Source organism: Opisthorchis viverrini (assembly GCF_000715545.1).
Source record: "Opisthorchis viverrini unplaced genomic scaffold opera_v5_153, whole genome shotgun sequence".
NCBI classification, from domain to species: Eukaryota; Metazoa; Platyhelminthes; class Trematoda; order Opisthorchiida; family Opisthorchiidae; genus Opisthorchis; species Opisthorchis viverrini.
Genome location: NW_008751810.1, coordinates 1,060,182 through 1,071,779, shown reverse-complemented (window position 1 = coordinate 1,071,779; position 11,598 = coordinate 1,060,182). Strand labels below are relative to the sequence as shown.

Sequence of the window (11,598 nt, the reverse complement as noted above, 5' to 3'; positions counted from 1 at the left end):
TAGTTCAAGGACGTTTGGGAAAATAGGATCATCAGGTTTTTGAGGATGATACTGGAAAATGGTTCAGAAAGCCACCGCTGTTAGCTTTTGAGACGGTTAATGGACTTTCACTCAGGAGGTGGCTTTGTGAGCTGAAGACTGCGAGACATTAGGGACCATGGTGAACAGTAGAAAACTGACTAGGGATGTGGATGGCTTTCTGATATCGCGTGCCGTGCGGGAATAAGTGTTAACTTATCATGGAAGTAGGGTGAATTAGCGGTTCAAAGCATATAGATACAAGCAACTCGAGAAAAAACTGAGGTGCATTGATTTTGCACGTTTGGAGCTTGGGGTGGCCTCAGCATGGCACATTCACAACCTAGATTAGAGACTAAGAAAAACGGAATGCGTCGAAGGCGTCGCGCTGCGTGCATCCTGTGTCTCTGTAAATCTACACATGAAGCGACATTTTTAACCCGCTTTAAGTGATTTGGATTCATAGAATAAATAGACAGGATAAATGCCACAACTGGATAAAATTAAGCCATGGAGGCAGGATTTCGACTCTTCAATTTTCAGGGTCAATCCAGTTTTACTTGACGCTGTAAGTGAGCGATGGCCGGATGGGAAGGTCCGAACCCACAGCAGTTGGTGATGTGTTCGGCACAGCATGGGGCTAGGATAATATTTTGGAGGATGGCACACGGCTGAACGAAGAGTTGTCAACCGTGTCATGTTAAGCACCGTCAGGATTCGGGTTTATGCAAGTAAAGAATAGGTACAGAAGCATTTGGTGGATGTCTGGGGATATGCGGCTGACAAAAACGCTGACCGGGTGAGACAAATGTGGACGGGCAGTCAAAGCGCATTGGGTGCATGCGCCACCGGAAGTCAGGGTCCTTCGACTACTTGGCACACAAAGACTGGACTGGTAGCATTGTGGCGGTGTACGACGGTACGATATGGGCAGGAGAACATGTGCTCCTAGGGCAATGAGATATATTCACTCTTGCAGTCTGCAGTTAGGTTATGTCACACGGTTGTCTTAGTTGCCCATGTATTGTGATATTTCAGACATGAGTGTGGGTTTTAAAATGAGTGGCAATATGTTGGCACAAAAAATGAGCAAGGTGAGGCAAAAACTTAAATGCCATAAACTGTAAAGGAGTCTCATAGTGGCCTGAAACGACTTTTAGCCAACGAAAATTTGCGAGCCTTAGAAGCACACCCAAACCGTCTCTGGAGCCATTCTTCCGAGGAAGCAAACCTTAACATAAACTTTTTGCATTTTCTGGTATTTTTTGAACCCTTGAGATCTCTCCATGTGGCCGCAGTTTTATTGAAAGTTGTTTGAACCCACTCCAGTTCTATTATTTGCGCGAAGTTCATACTTTAATGACTACCAATGGTTTGCATGATGTCTCAGTGATGAAGGTACAAACTGTGGATGAGTCAGTTTCTACACGTGTTTTGCTGTGCCGGATGTGGAAATAATATCAAGACTATTTGAAAAATACTTACATTCTAAAAATCATTCCAAAGTCCAGGCCATCCACAAACTGTATAGGACAAAGTTTTCTACCGTCGTTTAAGGCGTCTTACTAAACACAATCAAGGAATTCGTCACAGCTTGAAAGTTTTTTCGATAGTCGGCACACATCTACTCGGATGCGGAGCAATATTTTATCGCCATTATACTGACCCATTAGTGTCATTAGAACAACTGGTGGGTTTACGGGCAGAACTCGCAGACAGCACAATAGATGGTCAGTACCTCTACGTTCTAGCACAAATTCAACGGGGCTGGTACGCTCTTGTGGACGGGTGTATCTCTCGGTCGGGAACTATTAGGGATATGGAGCACGAGCAAGCAATCAGAGTGGGGATGGCAGTCGCGTGCCGTCATCGCGACGTCGTGCATGGGTTCGTGGACAGGTTTGTACATAGAAATCCTTGAGAGTAAGTTAGATTTGTCATGTAAGCTGGGATTGCCCGTGTAATCATGAAAAATTAAGTCCGGCCTGGATCAGTTGCATTCTTGGATGCATCGAGGGTGCACGGTGGTCCATTGCACTCATTCAAACGAGGCAGTAAGGCAGCCGTGTCCACAATTGAGACCCAACGTAGCAAACAAATTTTAAAATTTGTGCAAGAGAGCAGTATTGGGAGTCATACTGCGGCCCGAAAAAATAGGCAGCCAAAAGAAGTTGCAATTTAAGATTACTGCAGTAAGGCAGCGCCGCCAAAATTCGACAAGGGTGATCGGTACGCAGATAGATGCGAACGGTTGTAGTCATGTGATCACGATGGACCCGCTTCAGCTAAATTGTGCGTGGCTAGCATAACTTGGAGCATGCAAGAAGAAGAGATCAGAGGAATACCTGAGTATCTGTTGGTGTTGCCTGCTTGTAAGATGAGGTGACGTCGGGATGGCGCAGTAACATCCTGAAGAAAAGCGCCGAGGCTTTGCGAAATAGCTGTCGTTGAGACGGCCTAATGCGTGTGTTTAGTGAGTCCCTGGTGGCGTTTTCGCTCTCTTGACGGAGAATGTTTGGATTTATGGAAGGATTGCCGGAGATATATTCCATAAGCAGAGTAAACTCAGGCCAGCGGCAAAGACGTCCGACAAATTCTTATGCACTTCAGTTTTTCCTCTAATCGATTACAGAAGACGCTACATGAATTTCAGCAGAGGGTTGCATTGTATTTTGTGAGAGGCTGTGTAGCTGAAGTGAGAGCTGTCAACCGTGAAATGTTTCTCGTCTTAGGAGGAATGAGGTGCGATGAGATGAACGTGGTGCGGGAAGATTTGGCAGATGTGAGCATAATAAATTCTATGTATTCTTGAATTTCCGCAGGTGTGAGAATACACAGAGAGCTCGCTATAAGATCCCGTACACAAAGCAATGCCAGCCAGCGTGTTCAGTCTCTCCATTCCAATTCAATTATGTAATCGATGAGATAATGAGACAAGCACTGGAGGATCTCCAAATCTCCGGCATCAAAATAGCCTGTAACAAAAACCTTGTCGATTCGGAATATGCAGACAAGAATGCTGTCATCCTTGAAGAGGGATAGTGCAGGTGACTTAGAATGAAGCGAACAAAGTTATCCTTTCCTTTGGTATGCACCTTGCACCAACAAAGTGTAAGGTCATGCTGTTACTGAACACGCCATCTACATCTAAGAAAGCGCCACGCTAAAATTGTGCGCACCAGTCGATATTTCGCGCTGTTTTGTTGTAGGGCTTTGGGACCTGGCCCGTTCGAGAAGCAAAACTGAGGGTCTTCAGTGTTCGCCAAGTGCTGTTTCTGAGCCATGGTTCGTGTGATTTGGTGTGGACAAAGCAATAAAGGGGCAATTAGAAAGTGAGTTTTCGGTTGAACAGCGGGAGGTATATTGAGGAGAGTTCAGCGTCAGAATTAACGCTTTTTAAGCCGAGTGTTGCGTCAGCCGAACAATTATCTTCCGAAAAATACTCTTTTCCGTGTCAGATTAGGTGTGGCAAAGGCTGAGGGGTGATCAGCCCTTGACATGGAAAAGGGTACGAGCTGTTTAGGTGCTGTCGGCGCTACCCGTCCTCCAGGATGAGGACTGCGCTGCAAGATATAACTTCCAACAGATGTCTACGGCGGTCTTGTTGTCGATTTCTGTCTAGGCTGCCTAAATGGGTGTCATGAGTTAAATTTGCATGAGGCCCGAGCCTATGTAGTGGACATGGAATAGAGGCCTAAAATAGCTTTAAGTGGCAAGTAGCTTTCAACATATTATGTGTGTCCGAAACGCGGAAGGTTTTTATATATAACGCTATGCTGACGATCTGGAAAACGTTGGTATACAGGCGCAGGCACCCTGGCTGGATGTTTTGCGTAGATTGGGGCCTTTAGTTGTTGAAACCGCTAGTGCGATGGATTACGGGATGATTACAAGTTATGGTGAAGACAAGGAATCTTTTGGCTTTAGTAAACTACGTGGTGTCTGTTCGGAAAACAGAGGTGAATTGAAGTTAGGATGAGCAGATCTGACACCAAGGACCTGCTTGCTTACTAGATATCTGCCAGTGCATCCACGGGTGAAAGTTTATGTGGTCCTTGATCCCTAGGGCTCAAGTCCGTGTCACCTGATCTTACGACTGACTATAATACAAACCTTTTTAGCTTTATCTTCTCTGCGTCAAGTAATGTATATTCCTGCCGAGTGACGCTCGCAAATCACTGATGCACACAGGGCTCCCTCATTATCGCCACTGGGACTAGTTGAGCAAGCGGTAAGTTCGCCTTCATAGAAGTAAAGCTCCGGCTTCGATCTGGAGGCCGACTAGAAATTATGGACAGCGGTATCTGTTAGGCGCTTGGTGAGTTGGCCACTAGGACTTTGTTGAATTATGTTTTCAGTGATATGTTGCAAGATGTACACGAGCTGCCATCGATTACACATTTTTCCTTTCAGAAACCTTGTAGAATGAAATCGGCTTCCTGAAAACGAGAACTGGCTTGACCACATGTTACGTTGGTACGGATACAAGCATTGAACGGAAGCATAATTTGCCAAGGATGAGATTGGCAGACAAACATCATGTAGTGATGCAAAGTGCTATCGCTGGTCGTTGAATTCGGCTACCATGTATACTTGTGGCTCCTTAATCAGCTGCGTTCATGATTATGCGCCCGGCGGTGACTGCAAATAGCCAAGAGGAACGAAAACGTTAACACATTAGAATGCATACCACCGTTGACCATTGCATTAGGTTACTGTGGATAGATGAGGCTTCGTAATCAGTACCACACATAACGCCAGGCCCTGCAGTTACGATAAGTAGCCTACATGAGTGATAACGACAACCGTCATCATGGTGATCGGAAATGGATGCCTCAGTTGCTATAAATATATTTGCTCTTCATGACCTATTCCTATCATGGAGCATCATATTCTTATAGGAATGATAAATTTGTGTTGGTAACATTCCTGCAGTTATCTCGTGGCACCTCATTATCCGTGGGCTATTCATGCGTTTCTGGGGAAGATCATCAACAGAAAGGGACCTCGCATCGCCCCTGCGCAATTCACGTAGTTGTCTAACACTTATAACTAAAAGGTGGCAATCACACCGGGAAACTGCGTTTCGCCGAAGTTCGCTGAACAAACGCATCTCGTTTGTTAAATCTGAGGAGGACAAAGCACGCAAACGTTGTCGAGCGATTTTCTTGGATGGAATTCGCAATGGATAGTCTGTAGACGCTATTAGTGGTTTATCTCCCGTAAATCGGTAGTAAAATGTAAATCGGTGATGGCCCGTGACCATGAAAATTCGCTCATTTTGACAAACCGTTATGAGCAACATACCGCCGAACGGTGCAAAGGGATTCGTCCAGCACCCGTAGGTCGCAGTTTCGAAATCCCCATAGTTTCGGAGGGTGTGCTTCCAGTGGACAACACGAGAATTAGAATGTTACCCATTACCTATGTACGAATGCGACCAATCATTACTGACGATTTGTCAGAGGCGGTTGTGTAATTTTCAGGCCTGTGGATGATGGACATGTGTGAGTATGGAGGATCGTCGTTGGCCACTGGATTAGACCATCATGCACAAGTGGGGCCCAATGACCTGTTTCGGGCATGAGTATGGGCACGCAGTCGCGATAGTAGCCAAAATAAACTAAGACGTACACAGTTATGAGAATGGAGGGAGGTCGTTAACCTTGGGTTTATGCCAAAATATATAGTTGGGGCGCCATACTGAGCATCGCGAGTGGGCACGGGCCCAGGACTTACGATAATTTGTAAAAGGTGGATGAGAGCCCATACAGCTATGATACCCTCAATGTAGCTGAAATTTATGACGTATTTCAACCAGGAAGCATGATCATTTCTAGTGGGAAAGATATCGTTGTGTTGGTAATTCACACGTAGATATCTAATAAGGCTGCACCGTTTACTGACTGCTTCTGCACATCTAAGAAGTGGGATCATAAACAGAGATCATACTCGCAGCACTACCGCTGTCCTCCATTGTTAGGCATAATGGAAGATGAGCTTCTTCCCTGAACGAACTCAGCTCATTCGTTACGTTCGTGGAGTATAAAACACAAACGTGATTCAGATATTTGCCATGGTTATCTCACCTTTTAAGAAGACAGCGGAACTCTAAAATAGGCTTGGGCGTGATTTCGCGCCTTACGCCATAAACTAGTGGTAAAATGTGGATCGGTTTTGTTCGGTGACCTTGAACTTTTGCTTACTAAATAAAAACCAATGACCAACATACCACGGAAGCATTCTCAACTCCGAAAATCCCGTAGTCAAGCCAAAAATAATTCCGGCCAAGGTGAAGAACGGTTTAAACGAATAAATTGCATAAATTAAAGATGGTGTATTTAAGCAGGCGGAAAAAAAGCCCAAAAGAGTTTAGGGAATTTGTTACAGGAAATCTGCGCATATTCCACGTGGGATGTGTTCAACCTATGTTTATCAACTGAATAGGTTAACTCAACATTGCGAAACGTGTCTGTGTAGTTTAGGGCACTCCTCATCGATTCCTCCCTTATGCGACTTCCTTATGACTCCTAATACCATTTCGTTCAGTAGGAGATCGACATCTATGTTTTCGAATGTATAGCAATGGTCATACCTAAATATCTTAAACCCTACACATTCGGAACTTACAGTTGCTTCACTATTGGTCCATCATATTTTTACACCGTGGATCAATGACCGTCAGTTAAACTAATAGTGTTCTGTGATTCAGTGTGCCTTAGAAGTTATATCATTTCTAAGAAATAACATCAACGTTATTTCTGGCGGCATACATCTTGAGACTGTTTTACGATTGTGCTCACGAGAGAATGTGCTTGCAGGAGAAATATGCACTTTCTTTTCCGTGGGAAAGTAGTCTGGCGACTGACTCCGGACTCAAACCGGGGACTCACCCTTTTTAACACAGCCCAATGTTAGTACACAAAACGTCCAAGGACAGCAAATGGTGGAAGCCTTTGGTAATGTGCCCAAATATTGTTAGCTTGGGTGACTAAGCCTATTTCAACCAATCGTGTTTTCGGGTTTGGCGTGCACAAGAATCGGCTCTCATCGACGTTGGGTGATAAGTTAGCGTTGCTTGTATGGCATGCACGAACACCTAGCATCACCGGTTGTTGCTAACCTGATTGGCTGCTTGGACGCCCAATCGGCAGTTGGCTTTTCTGGCCCGGGTGGCTGAGGGCGTTTTTGCCGCGATTTCAAAGGGCTTTGAAGGCTTCGGTAAGTTTCGTGCATTCTGGGATTATTTTCAGAAACCTGACCTTCCTGACACGAAGAGATCTGTTTTAGAACCCTTTCCGTGTTCATCTTATAACCCCATCGATAGTGAATCCAAAAAAAGATAGAGAGTTACATTCCGGACAATTCTGCTTGTAGGAAAGCCTTTGAAATATCCTCATACATCCCAAGCGCCATCAAGTACGTAAACAGAGAGCACACGGTGTTCATGAATTTCCGGGACGTAGCCAACTGCGCAAGCACGTTTAAAAAACTCACCGGTCGACAAAATCGAACGCATGTTTTACGCATGTAGTACGCACATCGTCGCCCTAACTCTTGGCGGATTTTGAAGACATGGTCCATACAGTTCCTTTCGGCCGTAATCCTGATCGCCGTTCTTAACAACACGATTGGGTCACTTCTCCATGTGCCTCATTAAAATTTTAATGACGCAAGATAAGCGACGCAAACGGCGGTTACAACAGGAGCCAAACTCATTTCCCTTCCACACGCACTGCATTCATTCTTCTTGAATACGGGCACTATACTGTCGACTAATCTAAGTTAGCTGGAACGTCCTCTCCCCCCACAGAAAAAATGAAGATGGGTAAACACCGACCGGGGTCACTACTCCCACGCTTGAACATAGCGGACGGGACTTCGTCAAAGCCGGCAGCTCGATTACGCTAGAGGGGCCAAATACATTCAATTATTTCCGAAGCCTTCAGGGGTTTCAAGTTCACTGTCCAAGTTAGCTGCGTCCAGTTACGTGTCCACCGATCTCCCCTCCACCTCTTTCCCCACCCCACGAGCAAACGTTTCTGGGTCTAATCGATGGGACCTATACACTCCATTGTCTATTGACGAAAAAACAACACCTTGACAAATCCACGAGATTCTTTCTGCATAGGAGCAGACAGTACTCAAAATTATTCATATTCATGCCACTCGTTTGAACGGCCGCCCTCCTGTTCTAGCGTAATTATTATGATGAGTCCACACCAAACCGAAACACCAGACTCGAGTTTCGCTCTTATTAGAGCTCGTCAGCAGTGCATATCCAATGGCCGTGACGCGACTTGAACCCCAGACATCCCTCAAAATTTATGTATGCCGTCTCTCTGAAACGTGCAAGCAAGACCCAAGCGTGGCTATGTGTATCAGGACATCAAAGACGGACTTAGGTCTTTCTCACTTCTCCCTCCATGCGTCCGGTGATCCAGAAGCGATGACTCGTACAGGAGTGGTGTAGGAGTTGCTAACGGTGATCTTTAGATTGACTATTTATGCACATAATGCTTGAACATTCCTCATGTGCTTCTCGGATATATGTAGTTCTTCCTTTTCTCTCTTACACTAGAATCCCGGAAAGGGATACTCGGTCCATCAAGTTTCGGTGCACTGTCGTAAAATATTGTTTTACACCTCACTTATGTTGGTTTGTTCTGAAATATGGGACCGAACCTTAATCTCTGCCATTCGGCAGTGCAAATGTACGTGGAATTAAGTCCGCTCCATTGGAGTTGGTGTAGGTTTTTGGAGAAAATTCATCGACTTGTTCTCCGCAATTTATTTAGGAGTATCCTTTAGGATTTTGAAGGAATTCCAGCCGGATGATCGCGCGAGATCGGAACAAACAATACAGAGGCTGAAGTATATGAAGGTGATAGGAGAAACAAGTCTTAATTTTCTTTAGTTACATCGAAAAGTTCCACCCTTCCGTTGGCCTGAAGAAAGAACTCCTTCAGTGGTACTAAGCAACACGGTAGGTTTGTAAAGTAAATCCAATGTAATACGGATGCTTTTTAACGGTATTTACCAGTCTCTAGGCCTCGCAGGAACGCGGCTTTGAGAGCTATGACCATGAGTATCATCCACCTGAATATTTTCTGCTCAAAGGCAACCGGATTAGGCGTAAGTATTTTGTGTCCTTATGTCCCACTGTAAGTAAAGCAGTTGAGGGAACGGATGGCTAGTGGTGAGTGACTTGGTTGTGTAAATGGATATTCTGGTTCTTGTGGTTTTCTTATGTTAAATTGACTTACATGTTAGTTCTGGCCTTTCTTGACGTCCCCATTTTGGTCTCTGGAAACTTTGGACAGCCTCTGTCTTATAGATTCTCTCCAATTGCTCTTTTGCTACATTCGGTGGATGCTACCCTTAGTCTTTCTTAATGAGACGATCATACTATTAACGCTAAACGACGCACTTCAGGAAGCAAGTTGAAATCGGAGACGAACTTCATCGCACCATATGATTTCTCCATTGTCCTGGTTCACCCGACTCACCAAAGTTTGCTATGTGCAGTCCAAGTATTTGTACTCCGGCGGTTGCGATTCTCAGATCAGCACCATCAAAAAGCATTCTGGAGCGCATTCAGGTGAGTTCTTGTGGTCTTCCACTACTGGTTGTTCGTTCATACCTGCAGCTTGTTGAGGAATTTTATGACGGCGAATGCAAACATATGCTTGACTTGATTACGGCTGTTAAGGTACTGGTCGGCTGTTTGGTTTCACAATTTTTTGTCTCTTAGTATTACATGGAACCGCTTCGACGCCTTTCTATCCTAGAGCCCACCGAAATTCACAAACTCTTCTATACCATTGATAGACTGTTACCTGTTTTTGAAGGTAAGTTATAGAAATACTGCAAGGTTCCTTCCAACTCTCACATTACAGATTTCGTTTTGCGACTTTCTCGTGCCATAGAGATTGATTCGTGCGCTCCCCTAATTGCACAAGTTTTTTTGGAGTGGGTAAGTAGCTGCTTTTTGGTGTATTAGTCTGCGTTACCCTCTTTCCCGTCCATTTATGTAAACCTGAAATACACTTATGCAAACTGGACGATAAACACCCACCAGAAACCAGCATGCAACCTGAAAGTTGAAGGTTCACTTAACCTCGATATCACCTTTTGTCTTTTGGTTTTTATTTTGTGTTTTCTAACTTTTCGTTCCATTTAAAAATTTCCTCTGAACCTCATCACCGCACAAGGAAACGTCATCGCCAAGGTGGTTGAAAAACGAGTGTTCAATAGTTGAGAAAGTCCCTTTGACGAGTATGTCAAACAATAAGAACTCTGTGTTTTCGTCATGAACCATGCTACTTACAACATCCTTTAAGTACGTCGCGTGTTAGATGGGTTTGAAACGCCCATGAGGACAGTGAACTAGGGACGAAAACGAGTGCACTTCAGCATAAGTTCAGCCTAGTTTCACCGTAATTTCTCCATCAAATTCGCTTTCGAGTCCCCCTGTCCATCGACGATTAACGTTCCATTAACGGTATTAAAGTGCTTTTGCAGATCTTGTGTCTCCTCTCCACACGTTTTCTAAAGGATCCATCTTCATACGTTTGTACGGAATAATCTAACCAAATAGTACGCGGGTTGTGCTATGATCTCGACAATGAGTCAGTATGCACTGTGGTGCGGTCATCCGGAAATACCATTTCTCCAGGTTGTCCTTTATGGAGTAATGGAAAGAGGTGGGTACTGATCATATGTGATTTTTCTGTCCAGTACTTCCACATGACGACCCATCGCTTAAACGGCCTTTCGTCTAAGCGTGTTCTTCACTGTGGTGCTAGCCGCTGAGTGGGGGGCGAGATGGCTCAAGTGGTTAGAGCGCGAATTTACTGACCGGAAGGCCCGTGGTTCGAACCCGACCCCCGCCTCTCGACTTCCCCTGTCTAGGCTGGGGCAACCTGGCAGTATCTCAGCCCTCGTGCTTCCTTCGGGTGGCATGGCAGCTAGGCACCGAAAGGGTGCTACAGCTGAACAATTATTTTATTATTTAGCCGCTGCGTCCTCTGTCCTATGGATATATAGCAAAACTCGTCGTCTTGTTTCTCCAGATCGCTTTTTTTATCACCGAAGCAGTAACATCCGTACGTGACTCTTTGAGGTGTACCCACGTGCCCACTTGAATGCGCGCTTCATGTGCGTTCTAGTTTGTTGGTTGGTGCTCTTCGCTTGTATCGCTTCTGTTTTGACGCTGGATACGACTGACATTGAAGCGCATACCAAGAGACCTGTCCTTGTTTGCGGTACTTGTTATCTGGGTGTATATGACCTTGAATAACATTCCTATCTTTTCTAGAGATGTGTGGCAACCCAAGGATGTTACATTGTGTAGCCCTACTCGGGAAGTTTGCCGCGAAATCACTCAATTTTCCTAACCGGGTGATTTGCTTTGCCCGAATCTGTTTCTACAAGCCTGCTGTATCCACCACCGACAACACTGTCTCATTTGCTTACTTCTGTTGAGTCATCATCATCATCATCATTGTCAGCTGTAAGAACCGCGTACTCATCGTACAGTGGTTGTAGCTGCCACAGTTTCGTTCACCGATGATTGGG

The 11,598-nt window shown here is 45.0% G+C and overlaps 1 protein-coding gene across 1 annotated transcript in view; it reads left to right on the top strand.

Annotated features, from left to right (window-relative positions):
- Window positions 1–9,538: 9,538 nt before the first annotated feature.
- T265_14187 (hypothetical protein) overlaps window positions 9,539–11,598 on the top strand; it is a gene marked incomplete at both ends in the record, with an annotated part of 45,409 nt that continues 43,349 nt past the window's right edge. Inside the window, 3 exons of the mRNA XM_009172416.1 lie at window positions 9,539–9,730; window positions 9,773–9,869; window positions 9,918–9,994. Coding sequence (XP_009170680.1) covers window positions 9,539–9,730; window positions 9,773–9,869; window positions 9,918–9,994 — 366 coding nt within the window. The remainder of the gene's footprint in view (window positions 9,731–9,772; window positions 9,870–9,917; window positions 9,995–11,598) is intronic.